This window comes from Talaromyces amestolkiae (genome assembly GCF_001896365.1).
Source record: "Talaromyces amestolkiae strain CIB chromosome Unknown scaffold9.1, whole genome shotgun sequence".
NCBI lineage: Eukaryota > Fungi > Ascomycota > Eurotiomycetes > Eurotiales > Trichocomaceae > Talaromyces > Talaromyces amestolkiae.
Genome location: NW_024468045.1, coordinates 569,027 through 587,318, shown reverse-complemented (window position 1 = coordinate 587,318; position 18,292 = coordinate 569,027). Strand labels below are relative to the sequence as shown.

At 46.0% G+C, this 18,292-nt stretch overlaps 6 protein-coding genes across 6 annotated transcripts; 5 read left to right on the top strand and 1 right to left on the bottom strand.

The window, feature by feature from the left end:
- Nucleotides 1-5,032: 5,032 nt before the first annotated feature.
- Nucleotides 5,033-6,799, top strand: BHQ10_005224 (uncharacterized protein; the record flags this gene model as incomplete). The annotated part of the gene is made up of 3 exons (XM_040877677.1): nt 5,033-5,197; nt 5,276-5,967; nt 6,013-6,799. The coding sequence occupies 3 exons, from the start codon at nt 5,033-5,035 to the stop codon at nt 6,797-6,799; spliced, it is 1,644 nt and encodes a 547-aa protein (XP_040733728.1).
- A 669-nt stretch (nt 6,800-7,468) lies between these two features.
- BHQ10_005223 (uncharacterized protein) lies at nt 7,469-8,073 on the top strand (the record flags this gene model as incomplete). Its single annotated transcript, XM_040877676.1, has 2 exons — nt 7,469-7,621; nt 7,657-8,073. 2 exons carry the CDS (start codon nt 7,469-7,471, stop codon nt 8,071-8,073), a joined length of 570 nt encoding a protein of 189 aa, XP_040733727.1.
- Nucleotides 8,074-9,968: 1,895 nt separating this feature from the next.
- BHQ10_005222 (uncharacterized protein) lies at nt 9,969-11,262 on the top strand (the record flags this gene model as incomplete). Its single annotated transcript, XM_040877675.1, has 2 exons — nt 9,969-9,998; nt 10,057-11,262. 2 exons carry the CDS (start codon nt 9,969-9,971, stop codon nt 11,260-11,262), a joined length of 1,236 nt encoding a protein of 411 aa, XP_040733726.1.
- A 1,303-nt stretch (nt 11,263-12,565) lies between these two features.
- BHQ10_005221 (uncharacterized protein) lies at nt 12,566-13,096 on the top strand (the record flags this gene model as incomplete). Its single annotated transcript, XM_040877674.1, has 1 exon — nt 12,566-13,096. The coding sequence occupies one exon, from the start codon at nt 12,566-12,568 to the stop codon at nt 13,094-13,096; it is 531 nt and encodes a 176-aa protein (XP_040733725.1).
- Nucleotides 13,097-14,090: 994 nt separating this feature from the next.
- On the top strand, nt 14,091-15,530 carry BHQ10_005220 (uncharacterized protein; the record flags this gene model as incomplete). Its single annotated transcript, XM_040877673.1, has 1 exon — nt 14,091-15,530. One exon carries the CDS (start codon nt 14,091-14,093, stop codon nt 15,528-15,530), a length of 1,440 nt encoding a protein of 479 aa, XP_040733724.1.
- A 749-nt stretch (nt 15,531-16,279) lies between these two features.
- BHQ10_005219 (uncharacterized protein) lies at nt 16,280-18,258 on the bottom strand (the record flags this gene model as incomplete). Its single annotated transcript, XM_040877671.1, has 5 exons — nt 16,280-16,722; nt 16,790-16,934; nt 16,997-17,112; nt 17,195-18,039; nt 18,104-18,258. 5 exons carry the CDS (start codon nt 18,256-18,258, stop codon nt 16,280-16,282), a joined length of 1,704 nt encoding a protein of 567 aa, XP_040733723.1.
- Between the last annotated feature and the right edge of the window lie 34 nt (nt 18,259-18,292).

Genomic DNA, 18,292 nt, shown 5'->3' with positions numbered 1-18,292 from the left:
ACAGTCCATTCATGAGGACCTGTGCCTTTGCGAACTAATTGTCACAAAATACATCAAGATATTCTGAGTTGGGGAGCAAAATGATCGCAATCTTGTTGTTTGTAATTTTGATAAACATCTCATGAGAAAGAAATGCATGATACATTCATGACTCCGACCAAGCTGGGACATGAGCCGCTCGGTATTATAGACCGAAGACCTAAATAGAAAATATGTAAGTACAAGGAGAAAGCACCTGGTGGTTTCATACATAACGTACTTGATTACTTGATGGGTTTATGACAACCCTAGCTGCTTGAAATCAATGAAAACAGACGTCGCCAGGTTAACCCATCTCCCGACGGGTATTGATATTTAGTCCAGGAACCAAGTGCTTTAATTGAAGGAAACAGATGTCCGCGTGAGACCTACCGGCTGGATTACAGGCACATGCAGGAGATCATATCATGTGGGAGGGAACCAAATCATCTAATAGTTACCTTACGAATGAATGGACTTCTAATTGTTTTCACCCAGATAAAGCTGATCGTAATACCAAACTAAAGCTTCTATTATCAGATTGGCGAATTATGCTTATTTTCCTGTCAGTAGATTGAGAAGAGAGTCAATGCGCAGACATTTGGTATTATAGAAAACAACCATTGTAGTGGGATATCCATGGATCGTGTATCCAGATCTTTTCTAGTAGTTCTTCGTAAGGACGTGACCAAGAAATATAGACGACACTAAGAATGAGATACCAGAGCAGAAGCAAGCGCACTGTCAATTTCTAAGGTACTGGATGATCTGGATAAGTTGAACGAGCTGATTAAAGCTCTCTCCAGCACATCGTACAGCGTGACAAATACCGCAAAACACATATCAAACAAGTTGGCATACACAAAATTTGAAGCAAACAATAGCAGATATAGAGTATACAAATGTAGCAAGCAAAAAAATCCTGAGAGTGCTAAGACTTGAAATTTAGGTCTAACCGCACCATGATACCCTCTACACTGACCGAGTCTTGGTGAGGTCGATGTGGCCTATCGTCGGGTATATAAGTACATACTGTAGGTTTCTAATAAGCTTATAGACTGCGTTCGTAAGCTCGATCCCCCCTCCCTTCTCCGGCTCGTCAGTTGGCATGTAAATGAGCTTTATATGTCAAGTCAGAATCAGGCGATGGACTGTATCGATGAATCGAGGCACGCATTTAAACTGGGATTAGCTCAGCGAGTTCAATTTCAGGGCGCAGACAACACATATTTCCTCGCGCACTCATGATAGCCAAACAGTCCGAGTCTTGGTCTGCAATGTTGCCTGGAGCAAAGGAATAAGTATAGTATACCAGGGCACTGCGGTCGATGTTGGACATCAGTGTCGGAGCTAGAATGCCATGTAAAAGAATTGTTGGTGACGGTGCATAAAATGGACAAAGTCACAAGCGTGGAGTAGATGCTTTCAGTTTCGATAACTTCTCCTCTGCCTTGTATCGTGACTCTTTTCCCGACAACTTCTCGCGTCTATAGCTCATCATCGCTTCTCGTCACGCTTTTGAAATCAATGTCAACTCAGCCGGAATTCCTCCGCTGCTGAACCGCTGAAGCCTAAAACCTGGCTGTCTTGACAAGCTTCAAGTTGCCGTCATTGTGATGCTTTCGAGTGCTGCCTACATCCCAAAGTCCCCATTTTCCAAATGATCCCTGCCTTCAAAGGAAGAAATTTACTGCCAGATTTTCTTCTTTAATTATGAATTTAGACAAACTTGACCTCTGCCTTCAACTTCATTTCATCCATCAGCTTCCCAACTTTGAATTTCTGCAGAGCCACACCAGAGACGCGGACGAGACACAATTTCTACCAGTGGATGTGAATCGAGATTGTCACAACTCTTGACCGGTTACTTCATTTATGCCTTATTTATACGTTTCTCAATTCCTAAGTGCAGAGTTACAATACAAATCATTGCCTACGAGAGTGAGCAGGAAATTTTGGTAGCATGTTTTGCTGTCAATCGGGAAAACTCATATTGAAATCATCACCGTCCATGCACTTCTCGTTTTCGTGCCATTCGAAATAGGCATTCTATGACAAGACAAAGCCAAACTTCCCCTATCGAACATTCGTTTCCAAGAGCTACATGTACGGTAGGGCAGACACTTGTGGCTTCCCCGAGAAGTGATAAATGAAACGTTCCATGATATTATTTACCAGTTGTCGCCCAAATTCATTCCGTTATATCACGACAGATTTAGAAACCCAAAGATTGTGTATCGCAAACCGTCTAACATAAAGAGTTTGGATGCCATAGCGTGCAATGCCCGATACCGTTTATGAAGACCCGGAGAACAATCACCAAAATATGACTAGCTCGTTCTCTCGTCTTCCTCTAGAGGTTATGGTTATGATTCTTCAAAATGCACCAGATCTTTCATCAATCTACAGATTCATATGTGTATCTGCAAGCGCTAGTGCGGCATTTCAAATCGACCCAGCTTCTATTCTGGAAAACACCATAGAACGCTCGATTCCAGAATACAAGCATCTAGCGCGTATGATTGCTATTCTGGGCTCATATCTATCATCTAATCCACACTCAACGTTCGAGGAACTGGTCAACAAATATTACAATCTCCCGGATGATATTCTCACTACAGCCTCGGCATCGTCTGTTTTCAGAAGTGGGCTGGGCTCCCGCTACCTCGTACTCACAGCATACCGCATTGAGACTCTTCAACATTTATGCTTTGTCTATCTTCTCCAGAACATCCACGAGGTAGTATGGCCCGTTGAATCCACAGACGAGTCACATCTTTACCCATTAAAACATTCCAAAGACAATGTTTCTTTCGAGGCTGCTGCTTGGTGGTCTCCGTCAATTGTCGAAAAATCGCGAATCATACGAGCCCTTTGGAAAGGGATGATTTATTGGAACATTCGGGCGATCTGTCCACTAGGCATGGATGACTATGGGTTTTCTAGATATCGAGAAAAACTTGAGCATCTCAGCCCATACCTTGGACCTGATTTGCCGAATGATCGTGATGGAGAAAAGTCATTTCATGAAGTGGAAGAGATCAAGTGTGTATTGGCAGCTACTCATGACCTCTTGGATTACCCATATGAACCATTTACACCATTCACAAGCCATCAAACCTTTCACAGGTTCCGGCTCAAAGAATGCAAATCTCCCACTATTTTCAACGAGACTTTGAATTGGAAATATGAAGAGCCAAAACCAATGACTGGAAAGGAGGCCATAACATACGGCCGATGGGACCCCAGTGTGAACGAGATAAATTGTCTTTATAGAAATTATAATTGGCGGAGTTTTCTCGAAAAATGGGACGGATGTACCACACCCAACCCAGACAGCTATAACCCCCATTTCATAGACTACCTTGGTCTTTGTTTTTGGGACACAAAACGGCTAGGATACCTCGGGCTTGAATTCATATATGAGAAATTCCCAGGACGATACTCAGGGCCCATGAGAAACCCCAAGTGTTTCTTCGATTCGCTGGAAACACTCCCTCGATGGTCAGATCTAGTCATGCGAGAGCTGCTCATATTGCCAGGAGGACAGTTACGTCGATTCGCGAAGGAAGTGAAGCCGTTCACCAAGATAGCCTTAAGAAAATGGAATGACCTTCCCACAACCTGATAATTGTGGGAAGGAGAACAGTCAGATGGAGGTTTGTTTTGCAGTGGTATTTTCTACCATGTCTATGCGGTTGTATGATTGTTTATCAATGACTAGAGTACCCAAAGCCAAGAAACTGTGTTTTGCTATCTATGATCCCACTCATATGTTTCACTGTCAACATTAGTATTATCCCGTTTATCCCGTTTATGCACGCCAATTAGAGCCATGACMCCCGCCACGTCAGTTCGTAAATCATACGGTGTAGGACCATAGGCTGCTTCGTATCAGGTGTCTTATCAGGTGAGCCTGCATATCAGCCCCCCAGGTCGAGAAGTCGCACTGACGCCGAACGCCTCTTGATAAGTAGAGTGCTACTGCGTATGTCCTAGTATGAAATGGTCGCATTAAGCTAGCATGCGTACGCATGTGTCCTTATCTCTTTCGCAGCTCGCTATTTGACTGCCTCCTTCGGAATGGGAATTCAAACACCAAATGATCACCAAGAAGGGGAAAGTAGGGAGTCATGATAAGAAGCAGACCAAGCAGAAGAGGAAAACAATTCCCTGGGGACGATAAGAGGCGAATGAAACCCGATAAGAACGAAGCCCTGAACGGGTCACGTGAGCAGCCGGCGTTCTCCGTCCCGGTTTTTGTTTCGAGCCGAGGCCAGCGACCAATCAGCCCGGCCGCGAATGGGGCCTGAGGTTTCTGGCCGACACTGTGAGTGGCCAGCGGAAAGTCCTATGGCCACTATCTGCGTCATTGCACATGCTGATGGAGCTGACGGTGCACATTTTTCCCGAATGAAGACCAATGGTGTTTAAGCCAAGCGCGGAAAGTTCTTCGCGCGTGGAAATTTCATGGAAAGCTGCAAAGCCCAGAGGGAGAGAAAACTCTAAAGCGAAACGACCCTGGTCCCACTCTGGGATATTACAGCGACCGTAGTCCGTAGTTTACCTAGGTAGGGTCCAATCTGCTTACTTGCTGCCAGGGAAAAAAAATTTTCTTCTTCTTTATCTTGCAGGCTCTTAATTAACCCCCCTTCCCTGCTCCGTCTTGCAGGATTGATTGATCTGCATCCCAGCTCTACTTAAGATAGCTTCAACCCCGTCTTTGCTGCACAGAGTAGACTTTTTCTGCCAAACGCGACAAACACAAATATCTGATTTCGGCTAGTCCATGGACCAAGAGACGCTCATCGACCTTTTATCGCAACGCAAGAGGATAGTCCGGTACTTCAAGTGGCGGTAAACTGCCCACGAGGACGTATAGATCAGATTCAGTATCGACGTGTACTAGATATACGATATACTACGGTATATACGGAGTACTTGCTTAGGAAACACCGCACGCGACACACCTTCTAAAGCCCCACTGCGCCACGATCTGGTAAACACTGCCAACATGTCGGTTTCGAACACTAGCGAAAATCCGTCACTGGACAAGAATAATGCCGCAGTTGCGCGCGATGCACCGCTCCCAATTGAGAAGACCGAGAAGCGCATTGTCCAGCTGGACGAGATGAATGCTGCTGACAGGGCTCTCGCGGAACAGTTTGGTTATCAGCCGGTATGCCCAATGCAACTTTAAAACACAAAAGACAGAAAGTCTCTTCTGTTTCAATTACAATGTTAATAAAATAAACAGGTCTTCAAGCGCGAATTCGGTTACTTGTCCACCTTTTCGTTCGCCTTCAGTATCTCTGGCCTGTTTGCGACAATTGCAACTACCTTCTCATACCCGCTTTATGCCGGTGGCTCCGCCTCCGCCGTCTGGTGTTGGCTCATATCCGGCGCCGGATGTATGTGCATTGCCGCGTCTGTGGCGGAATTGGTCTCCGCATACCCTACCAGCGGTGGTCTGTACTTCACCGTCTCGCGTCTGGCGCCTCCGCGCTGGGTGCCGTCGATCAGTTGGTTGACGGGCTGGATTAACTTGCTTGGGCAAATTGCTGGTGTCGCTTCCTCCGAATATGGATCCGCGCAGATGTTGCTTGCTGCCGTCTCTATGGGACGCGACTTTGAGTGGGTTCCTACAACGGGTTTGACGATCGGTGTCATGGCCGCCTTGACTGTGCTCTGTGGTATTCTCAATTCGCTGCCTACTGGTTGGATGGAGAAGATGACCCGGTCATATGTTATTTTTCATTTGCTCGTCTTGGTGTCTTGCTGCATTGCCTTGCTGGTCAAGACCGAGGACAAGCATGATGCGAAGTATGTCTTTACGAATGTTGAGCCGGATTCCGGTTGGACGCCTACTGGATTCTCGTTTTTGTTCGGTTTCTTGTCTGTTTCATGGACCATGACGGATTATGATGCCACCGCTCACATTGCCGAAGAGTGAGTCCTCTACCCCTGAATGTGTGCTCTGTGCTAATTGAGTAGAATCCGCGACCCCGAAATCAAAGCTCCCTGGGCCATCTTCCTTGCTATGGGCGCCGTCTACGTTCTTGGATTCTTGTTTAACATCGTTCTCTGCTTCTGCATGGGCGATGTAGCTTCAATTCTTTCTTCCCCCATGCAACAGCCCGTGGCACAAATATTCTACAACAGTCTCGGCAAAACGGGTGGTCTCGTCTACGCCTCTTGCGCCTTTGTCTTGTTGCAGTTCATCTGCTTCACCGCCACCCAGGCTCTTGCCCGTACCGTTTTCGCCTTCTCCCGCGACCGTCTCTTGCCCCTTTCAAGTGTCTGGCGCAAAGTGAACTCAAAGACCGGTACCCCCTTGTACGCCGTGTGGTTCTCCGTCTTCTGGTGCATTGCCATCAATTTGATCGGTCTCGGTAGCTACGCCGCTATCGAGGGTGTCTTCAACATCACCGCCATCGCTCTCGACTGGTCCTACATCATCCCCGTCGTGTGCAAACTCCTCTGGAACCGCTTCGAGCCTGGTCCATGGCACATGGGCAAATTCTCCACTGCCGTCAACTTGTGGGCTGTGATCTGGACCGTGTTCGTTTCTGTCATCTTCTTTTTCCCTACCTCCCGACCTGTTACCGGTGAGACCATGAATTATGCGATTGTGTTCATGGCGTTTATTCTGTTGTGTGCTATGGTGTATTGGTTTGTGCGAGGAAAGAAGTTCTACGTTGGTCCGCTCAAGGAGACTACCATTCAGGGGGAAAGCAATGGCGGTATCTGGGAATCGGTTCCTGTTGAGACAGAGAAATGATTGAGACTCACACTTGAGGCACGGTTTGCGTGGAGAGAGGATGGACACTTTCAACTTACACATCAATGCTTTAGTTGATCTCTAATAACTTGCTTTGAGGTGCATGTAGTTAGTAAAGAAAGAGGAAAAAATTTGAAAAGTTGTTAATTTCACTTACTCGACCCGTATCTCGTAATCGACGCAATGTAAAAAGTCATTATACAAAAGTATCGTAGAATTAGATTCTTGTTCTGAATCAGATATCAAGATCGTCGCAGAACGTCAGTACCTTTAATCATCAATCCTCCATACTCTGGCAACTAAATCATCTATCAAAATACAATCCCCAGCCAATCACCGCGCATTTTGACATTTTGTATCTTAGGGCTACGGACTTAGCTTAACCCCACAAAATCCGGAAATCTCGGTCGGTTTATTAGCCCGACGCATCCCCACCTGACATCAGATCTTTAGCAAGCTGAGTAAAAGGAAGCTCTCTGAATGGATACTTCGTCAATGAGACTCCTATTGTATGCGGAAGGGATCGTCGACTGTGGTGGAATGATGTGATGGATGTAGAAATAGGTATTTAAAGGCTGAAGAGGGCCCATACCCTGACAGAGGAGGGTTTTTGTCATACGCATCGTTCCGAGAGTTCTGCACGTCAATTGATTTACCTGCAAAAACAAGATGCCGTCGTACAAGAATATCGATTCGTACCTGGATCAGATCCAAAAGGACAAGACTCCCGTCCTTGGATTGTCGGTCGGAAAGCATTCTGATGTGACACCGGGCGTCAAAATCCCTAAAGCTGGCATGTCCTCTATACTCTACCCAGTATTCGTACGCATAACTAACAACAGTTTTCAGACGCCCAGAACCCTCCCGAGCTACGTCTCCCCCAATCTCTCGCCTCCTCAAACGACACCTACCTCATGATCGCAATCGACATCGACGCCCCTTTCCCCTCCTGGCGCGGTCTGGGCCCCATCCTGCACTGGGTTCAACCAAATCTAAAGCCGGACCCTGCCACCGGCGCGCTATCAGCTCCATCAGCAGACTCCTTTATCGCAAACTACATTGGTCCTGCGCCGCCACCACCCAGTTCACCGCATCGGTACTGCTTCTTTTTGTACAAGCAGCCTGCGGGACTGGACGTGGACAAGTATGTAGCCAAACGAGGGGGAAAGAAAGTCGGGAATGGGGCGCGGATGTGGTTTGATTTGGAGAAGTATGAGAAGGAGTTGGGGCTCACGGAGGGAATTGTGGCGGGKAATTTTTTTGTTAGTAATTAACAGTAACGTTTCTATAGTTGTTATTTCGTTGATTTTTTCGTGTGTTTCGAGATATCCTTGTTTTAGGTAATACAGAATGATATGAATGTTTCTTGGTAATATGCTTCTTGATCCCCCAAAGTCCCGAGTCAAAGACGGAATGGTTCGCATTCCATGGCACCCGATTCACAAGCCCTAACGCGTCCAGACTCGTCCCTTGCATGAACGTATACATCCGACACGTTGAAGAACAAGAAACTCTATTGTAGATGCGCACTTCAATGTAAGAGTACGAGAGCAGGCCAACACGCGTCGGTCACAACCTTCATGTACTTTCAACAAACCGAGGATAGGATACAGAACTTTGGCTATATGCATTGCTCAAAATTTGGATCAATCACCCACACGCTCTCTAAGAACACCTCAATAAATCAAAAAAATAAGAAATGCTAGCAAAATCCCTCACTTTCATCCTCACCCTCGTCACAACTTTTCTATCAACCGCAATCGCCCGACCACTCCCTAATCCAACCGCCGAGCCAAAAGACGTAAGTTAATCACCACAAAGGATAAAATCACGACTTCAATGAAACAACCTTTTGACTCCTTGACAGGCTTATGGAGAGATGACAAGCTCAACCCTCGAACCACGCGATGAAACGGAGTCGGATGGTCTAGGCATCGCGCCGAAACTGCTTACGGCATCATGGCCTGTGATTTCACCATTGATCAATCTGATACCGACGGAGAAGTGAGGGATGAAGCAAGGAATTTAAATCATGGCGAATTTGTGAGAAACATGGTTATAGAGGAATGGAATTGGTGAGAAAGTGTGTTTCTTGACACGGGTTGGGATGGGATGCAACCATGGGTGTAGGTGGTGGATAATACATGGATTGCTCAATCGTTTATCCGGCGTGTACTATCCGATAAATTGAATATTGCAAGATATGGATTTATTCGCTAGGAGGCGATGCAGTGGGCATTACTCTGGCTGCCAGACATGGCATCACAATTCGATTTAGCGAGACACCTCTACATATTTTTAGGGAAATTGCAGATGCATCTGTCGCATCGTAGCTCACCTCACAGGTCTGTCGTGATTGAATATGTCTACCACGTATAAGTCTAGTATTTGAAAAGGCATTGCTAAGATCTGCCGACATTCAAAATCGAAGTAGTTGTATTGTGAGTGATCCACCAGAGTGAACTAGTTCTTACTCGAACTACCTTGCAATCGAACTGACCATTCTTTTCTAGTGATGATGTTAGGCCCTCCGTACTCATTTCATGAATAGCCAAGGAAAAAAAAACAAATGAATTCTACCTAGGTACCAGTGGATATATCTGGCTTGGCCAATGGATATGCTATGTATGTATTCAAAATATCAAGACACCTTCTGAAAAAGTGCTCCAATCTCAATCATGCTTTTTTCTTTTCATTCAACATGACCATGCTCTACGAAAGCGTCTGTGAAGAGTCTGGGATGGAGATTAGCATGTATACTGGCAACATTGGAGCCAAGAACGACTTGGCGAATCGTGGAGCTTCGGAACATTATTCCAACATTACTCTCACAGCTTTACGGTAGGGCTCTTTATCATGCAGAGATCTATACTTCAAACACGTCAGGCATCACTCCCCAATTGAGGCGAATAATGAGAGATTCAATCTTTTTTACAATAATTTGTTGCCTGGTTTTCAACATTATGTTGCGAAGTTGAGCACCACCATTTTTAGCAGATAAATGTTCATGTTGGTCGCCTAAGCCTCTTAGCTTGTATCATAGTCCACCCCGCATCTACATCTCTGCCTGCGACGAAATCCAGTGCTTTTCGGCTTTGCCATGACCTAAGTCGTCGTCGAATTTCAGTTGTATTCTGACCAAAAATTTCTACTGTGGAAAGACTTCAATATGCAACTTCCCACAGAGATCTACGATCTCGTAAGTCCCCTCAGCAAAAAGGACGATCATGCACAATTATAAATCATACTTTGCACAGATCACTTTCCATGTCCAAAATGCCGACTATCCATATGAAATAAATACAGACATCAGTCCCGAGAACAGGCCACGACGACAACTAGCAAAGCTGCGTCTGGTCAACCAAGCTTTTTGTCCTAGCGCAACACGGCATTTGTTTCGACACATTGTCATAAGACTCTACGGCCGTGCTTCTACGATCAGGGCTTTTCCGCCTTTGGTCCGGCTTATTGAAATTTCGAAAAGCCCGCTTGCGCAACATGTTCGTGAACTTGAAATTAAATTTGAAGGGCCTTCAAACCGGGTCGGTGATAGACCTGATCTCGAAAACTTTGCGGCAATTTTGTCGCCGTGCTTGGCTCGATTTACAAATTTAAAGAAACTCTCATTCGAAACACCACGAATGTTTTTCTCAAGGGAGGATCCGAGATCATATATCAATACTGTCGTTATGGCGATTTGCAATGTACCTCTCCCAAATCTTGTAGGACTTGTGTTGCATTTTCCGATCTGCCACGATTTCGGACAATTTTTCTCTTCAAGTTTGAATCCAGCACATATACCAATCACAACTATCCTTCGCCAACTCCGAAGCCTCGAATTAGAAGTCTGTGCGTACGCCAGCAGTCGTGGTCGAGGATACGCGCGCATGCCAGCTCTGCCGCAACATCTGGCATTTCCAAACGAGACCTATGCGTGCTATTTGCATCAAATGCTCGAACCCGCAATCAACCTCACATCTCTCTCACTAAGCAGTAAGGACATTTTAAATCTCGACCCCGTCCACTTCTCGTCTTCGCTTCAGCTTCAGTCCCTGAGTTTGTCTGGCGTATCCATATCCGCGCGCACTCTTCTCGCACTCATACACCAATCCAGCTCAACCCTAGAATCCATCTCCCTCAACCTCGTCAAATTAAACAGCCAAACATGGGAGGACGTACTACTCGAAATAGCCAAGTTGCAACACTTGACCGAATTCAGCGTTGAGTCAGGCGGATACTCATCAACAGGCGCAAGCGCTCATCTAGCGACGGGCACACCGCGTAGAAACCGCAAGCCTAACATCGAGACTCATAGCAAGGGTGACCTGGTCGCTCTCGGGGCGTTGCAATGCGCCGTGAATACGAATCGAGTCAAAGCTGGGCTTGAGCCTTACGGGACGAATTATTATATGTATATTGATACTGTTCCCGAGATAGATCAATTCCGGGCCTTTTACTTTTGACCCATCAGTATCAAAGTATTTCCTCTTCTTTACTTGTATCTATAGCACCTCATAGCCCATATTGTAGCCTCGGATAGTACATTGAATTACAATTCGTTGGCATCAGAACATAGAGGTATCGATCAATGCCCATTCCATCTGTCCGAATCACAGTTCTTATAACTCTAAGCTTAGTATATGTATTGTTCGTGTGTGTACTAGCCTCACTTCATGAGTAGTCTGACTTCCTGGGGCATATATCTCATGTCTTTCAAACTATTTAACATTGAGTTTTCGAACGATCTTGCGAGACCACGATGATTGTGACATTCTTTTCGCAGGTGCAATTCGAAATTGACCATTAAGATAAGATATCGCCCGCACGACTGAGCTGTGCCTTCTAACATTCGTTGACTGGAGAAACCTCAATTGCAGCCATAGACGAACCGATGACGATGATCATGAGTAAGTATTGTATTTCGTCGCTTGGCAGTTGGGAGCCATCCTTATACTTGTTGTGTCGCGAGCTTGGCGGTGTTGGGTGGCAAAGGACCAGAAAGGCTGATGACGATGTAGCATTCAAGTGACATTACCAGCACTATACGATTGGCTTCCAAATACGATCCGATATTCATTACCAGGCAATTGAGTACTACGTACTTTGTTGTGTTGGCTTGTTGGGTGGAGTGAACTTAATATTGAAAGTAAATGAGGCTCATGATAGTTGGACTTGAGCAATAAGAAGCTGTTGTGCTATTCTATTTTAGTTGGTTAGTAAAGTAACTTTAACTCAATTTTGTTTGAGAGTAGGTGATATTCATTTATATTTATAGCCAGGCAATAAAAGCCATTGTTGAGGACGCAGCCTATTGGTTGGAAAGAAACGGCGCAGCACAAAGAGAACGATACATTTCTATGAACATGCAATGAAACGCCGTCCTGTAAATTAGAGTTTGTTGGATGGATAGGAATCAGGGAGAGCCCAGTGACGATCGCCAACAGACATGATGTCCAAACACCGACCTGGGGGCTATTCTGGGCTCTTCCGTCCGTTGGGTGGAGCGAGATCTGCAAGACTTGACAAAAAGCCGCACTAGAAAAGCAAAGATGTGTATAGCTTCTTAAGACGAAATATGTAAGCAGAGAACACTGTTAGAGCTTCCCTTTGTAATCATGGTGTTTGTAATTGCCAGTTCCAGGTATATAAAGGTCGCTGAATTCCACCAAACTCCCAGAAGTATTATCTTTTTTCATTCATCCAAACAAGTCTATATATCCTCCTCGGAGTTTCCAAATTAACTTATTCTATCAAAAAACCGCGATTATGTTTTCTCACGTCAAATTGCTCTCAATTGCATATGCCATGGCCGTCGCCATTCCTTCTATAGCGGCAATGCCCGTTGAAAATGGCAATTCGAACATCAAGTTCGTTCATGGTATGGTCAATAGCACCAGCGATGATATCTCCAAACGAAGCAGCGTCCCACCGGAATGTTCGTTTGGCGGCCAGCGTTCCGACTGGTATTATCTCCAGATCACAGGGTTGGCTGAAGGCACTGCATGTCTCGGATGGGACATTGGCCCTTCCTGCGGAGCTGGGAGCTGGGACGACCCGGACTGGACAGATCTTCAAAAGGCTATGGCCGAAGTGGTCACCATGGATGGTCAATGGTCAGGCTCGTCTGAGGGTGCATGGGACGGTACTTTTTTCCTTGGGACAACGGCTTTTTCGAACCGCGATACCTCACTTTTTGATTTGGCCATGACACAAACCAAAAGTAAGGTGCCCGTTTATTACTGGAGCCGAGACGGTGACTTTGCTCAAGTCGTGGGCCACAACGACAATTGCCCTTAGAGGAGCTACTCTTTGCAGTATTCGTCGGTCTAGCCTACCTAGGCATTGTTCCCTCTGCAGGAAGATGAACTCGGGAGATGGTACTAGTAGCAATCTATGGAAATCCCGTTCATTCCGACATTTACAAGGCAACTACGACCGTTGGAGCGCCCAGAACATAGGACTCAGATGGCAACCCAATGTTGATTCTACAAGCACGTGTCTTGAATCCTTTATGTAACTATAACACTCTTCCGTTTCTATCAATATTTATTGTCATTGTGTTTGTATGTAGTCAAAAGAAATCATCTAGTATTGTGTACTCGTGGTTTACTTACTCTCTTCATCTGGTTGTACCAGTAACTTTGCACAATAACCATACTGACATAGCTGTGTCATAACAACCGCAGTAACGTAATTCACGGGTAAGTTGCTCACCCAGCAACTAGCTCAGCTTAGCCATACAAACTACATACAAAAAAAATTGTTCAATTAACTATCTAGCTAGATTTGGACGCCGATTGCGCCTTTACCCTAGTTCCTAGTAGTTACTATACCTAGGCGCTGCGCGCTAAAGCTCGCTATAAAGGCTTATCCTGATTAGTTCATGGAGACTCTCGATCTTAGGGCTTGATTGTGCTTAAGCGACCTCCTCGCAATCTTCCATGGCTGATTCTGGAACTCTATAGTGTTCACGTAAATTGACTCGCAATGACAGCTGGTAGTAAATGCAATGCAAACAAATCAAAAATCGAACTCGTGTCAATAAATAATGTAATCTCGAAATAATCAAACTCCTGGAGTAGACTCTTAAGCGTTTGATGGCGAAAATCTGTAACTTAAAAACTTAAATGGAGCGGAAGTACCTTCTGATTGGACAGGACAGCCGTCCCGTCCCCCATCAATTCCTCCGTCGACTGCCAACTACAACTCACCTACTCATTTGTGCTTTGTAGACATGATGCCCCGATATGCACTTCTATAGCTAAAAACTAATGGCTTGTCCGCATTCGGAATGGAAGATACGGAACGTTCAGGCTCCGCGTCTGAGGAAACGCACCATTATGTCTCGCACACGTCGCTCTCCAGCCCTGACGCGTATGCAGCAAACCCACGGTTTAGACAGTTACAGGAAGAACTTCGATATGTGCTATTCACAGCCGTGGCGAGTCATGGTCCTAGCAGATGTCCGTCTCCTACAAGAACAGGCTCTGAGTTGGTTGAGACAGCCGCATCAAAGTTCTGGAAACAAAGCCTCGACTCGGCACAGGTGCCGATACCCAAAGCCAGATTGATCTATTATTTGAAGAATTGGATTACTGAATGTGCACCTCATCTCGACAAATTCGACGAGAACAGCCATTTCGGCGTTCAAATCCCGATTCTTGCGCAAAATTCGCCTTCGTTACTGTATGCCATTCTAGCCTTTTCAGCACGCCAGTCCGAGCGCAAGGCGTGCTTCAAGAACAGTCGCGATAGCCTAGAACTTTACCAAGAATCGATTCGGCTGTTGACCCCCTATCTGCAGACCAGAGACCCGAATGTGCTTATGACAGCTTGTATCCTGGCGTGTATGGAGCTAATGTCCGTCAGCGCCCGCGGCTGGCGACGCCATGTCGAGGGATGTGCGGCTCTATTCGACTCATATATGATTAACGGATTTTCTGGGGGTCATCTACAGGCAGTCTTCTGGTGTTATGCACGTATGGAACTGTGCGGTGTAATCATCTCTGACGGGACGGAAAGCACGGTGCTTCCTCTTGATAAATGGGTCCCTCAGGAGGCCACTGTCGGGGTTTCTCCCGATAAGAAAGAGGATCAAATTCGAGATCTATTCTATGCAAAAGGCTCGTCTACGCCGGATATGCACGCTAACTGGGCCGTTTATCTCTGCACCAAGACATGCAATCTCACCTGCCGGCGATCGAGGTCCGTGGAGCTCGGCGAAGTGGACCAAGATGACCCGAGGCCATTTTCCGAGCAATGGGTGCGGCTCTGGGAGGAACTACAATTCTGGCGAGAACATCGTCATCCAGCCATGCTACCAGTCAAGGCTACATCAATGGACGATGAGCAAACTTTTCCCAATATTCTCTTCGCGCACTGGGCGGCTATCTCGGGCAATCAGCTGTACCATACTGCATGTATCATGATGCTGGAAATGAAACCTCTGAACATACCATTATCGTCATCTAGTCCGTACTGCTCCGCTATCTGGCACGCCAGGCGGGTATGCGGGATATCATTGACGAACCCGCATAGTGGGAGCCTCATTAACGCCATCCAGCCGTTGTATATTGCTGGAAAACTCCTGACGCACTGGGATGAGCATCTTGAAGTCGCTCGGTTGTTTAGAACGATCGAGTCTACGACCGGATGGGGTGCTTTGTGGCGATTGCGAGATCTTGAGCAGGCTTGGGGTTACGAGGCTAATGAAATCTTGTCTGCTATTTGAATAGAATTTCGTTCTGGACAATCACATCCAATGTCTCAAATATCAGTATATGTTTCTATGCGTGGGAATTATGTAACTTGTTGGGGTTGGTATTATTCGCAGGTTACAGTCTTCCATCACATCACGGGCTGAAGCGCGATACTATCGGATATTTCATAGAGATATTTACAACAAAGTCACGAAAATATAAATCGCAGATAAGACGAGTAGTACCAAACGGCTGCAAGCTCATATGCAAATATTACAGGAACTGTTATATCTCATTTGAGCCGTTGAATCATCGCAAAAATGACATGGGAGTACTGGCATCTAGCCACCTAGGGTCACTGTCGCCCAATGTTATTGATATGATTTATTTATTTCGTTTAGTCGTAGGGCGGGTACAATATATTATAGTTCACACCTCAAAGCTGGAAGATACGTCAGTTATGCTGGAAAAAAACTAGGTTCTAAGCCACCTGATTTCTACTGGCTGTCACATTACCAGAGATTAAGGTGGAACGAAGTAGGAGTTTTAATTAAGAATGTCCCCAGTAATGAGCAATTTGATTCCACTGTTGAGTATACAAACAAAAAATATGATACTAGAGCTTGTCGTGAATTCTGGGTTTAATATAAAGCAAGAACACAAAGCTCTCTATCGGAGACTGACAAGATTGAGCAAACTTCTTAGAATCTATATGACACAAAGGGGGTTCTTGAACCTTGATTCCCTCACCTTGAATTCCCCGATAAATATAAGGACTGACTTAAACCTGCTCGACATGATCCTCCTTCTCATTCGTAACTTTTTCGGGGCCGTCACTACTTTGTGACCCGTATTCGAGAAGTGCCGTCAAGCCAACATCACGCTGACATTGACGGAGCAACTCAGCGTCGCGTTCGCCTTTATTGCTGTTGAATACACGGTCCATCTCTTCAAGTGTTGCGTTTTTAGTCTCCGGAAGGAAGAAATAAACCCAGAAAATGCCGGCAAGAAGAAAAACGGAGAAAAAGATATATGTGCCCCATTTCCATGCCTGCAGCATTGGTGGCACAAAGAAAGCAATGGCGAAGTTGTTGACCCAGTTGCTGGAAGCGCCAATCGACGCTCCTTTGGCGCGGATAGAGAGCGGAAAGATCTCAGACACAAGGGTCCAAGATACGGGACCCCAGGTGGCTCCGAAACCAGCAATGTATAGCCAGATCAGTGCTGGAGGAAAAATAGAAGTCAGAAACAAATTATATCTATCAGTAATTAAGATGATGTTCTGACTCACCAACTGCTGTCCATCCGCCTGCCACATGAGCTGGCCAGTCATTGTGGAATTTGGCTACAATCACGCCAACAATAATCATACTCAAGAACATGACAATAGACCCAACTATCAGCATGGGTTTGCGACCAAACTTATCGATGACCAACTAATAACGGTGAGCATATCTCGAGCAAGAAATAGCAAACAAGCTTAAAAGAATGGACTGACCATAGCTGGCACGGTGCTGACAAGAAACACGACCCCAGTGACACCAGTAGCCAAAAGAGCGGTTGTACCACCAGTCAACCCAAGGCTGACGAATATATTCGACGCATAGTAAATGACTGTCATCGTCATGTTAACAAACTTTTCCAGTCGGGGCACGGTGGGGAAAATTGGGGGTGATCCTGAAAACACCAGACTTACTAGCATCGATTCCACTCCATTGCTGGAAGAACATGATCAGCCAGGCGGTGCACACACGTTTAAAATTATCCATTGATCGGACACAGTTTGCATATTGGTCGATTTGAATTCGGATCAGGCTTTTCTCGGCGGAGCCGGGAAAAGCTCTTTTCTCAAACAATGCCTCGGCCTTGATCTCTAGGAATTCGATCTGCACCAACTCATGTTCTTGTGGCAATTTTCTCACCCAGGCCAATGTTCGAAGAGCCTCTTCCTCGCGACCGACTTTGACCAGCCATCGAGGTGAGAAAGGCATGAACCAAATACCACAAGCAAGCGCTACAGCGGGGATCCCTTGGATGATAGATGGTAGGCGCCACGCGAGATCAAGTTGTGTTTCACCGGTTCCACCGATATAGTTGCTTCCATACCCAACCCAAAAGGAGAGCATGATGCCTAGGATAGTTGCAAACTGGTAGAAAGAAACCAACAGCCCGCGCATCTCCGGAGCCGCTAGTTCTGCATTGTACAACGGTCCAACTCCACTAAAAAGCCCAACACCAACACCAGTGAAAAAACGCCCGGCGTATAAAAGCGACTGAGTACCTGCAGATGCGCCGACATATAGGTAACTCCCCAGAATTACCCAGCAGCATGCCACAAACATGGTGTACTTTCTTGAAAATATCTCACCGATTATTCCTGCTGAAAGTGATCCTAAAATGCCGCCCAACTGCAGGACTGAAGTAAGCCACCCAGTAGCCGAGGAAGAGTCCACAATCGAAGGGAAGTTTGATTTAAACCGATACATCACTAGGGACTGTCCGAGAACGCCTTGTTGGTAGCCATATTCCAGACCACCGAAACTGTGGAATCACAGATGATTAGCAGAGTTGTCTCAGGTTCTTGCTTGAATGAGAAAAGGCTCACGAGGCGAAAAAGGCAATGAAGAGAACTTTGGGGTTGTCTCGCAACGATTGCCACAACGACTTTTTCGGTAGCTGTGCTCGATACCTTGAGTGACTTGGCTGTGGGACGGCAGATGCCTCCATGTCAGCAGGTACGACAGAGCCAACTTCAGCCATCTCAAAACGTCTTGGTCAAGACAAACGGGAGCAG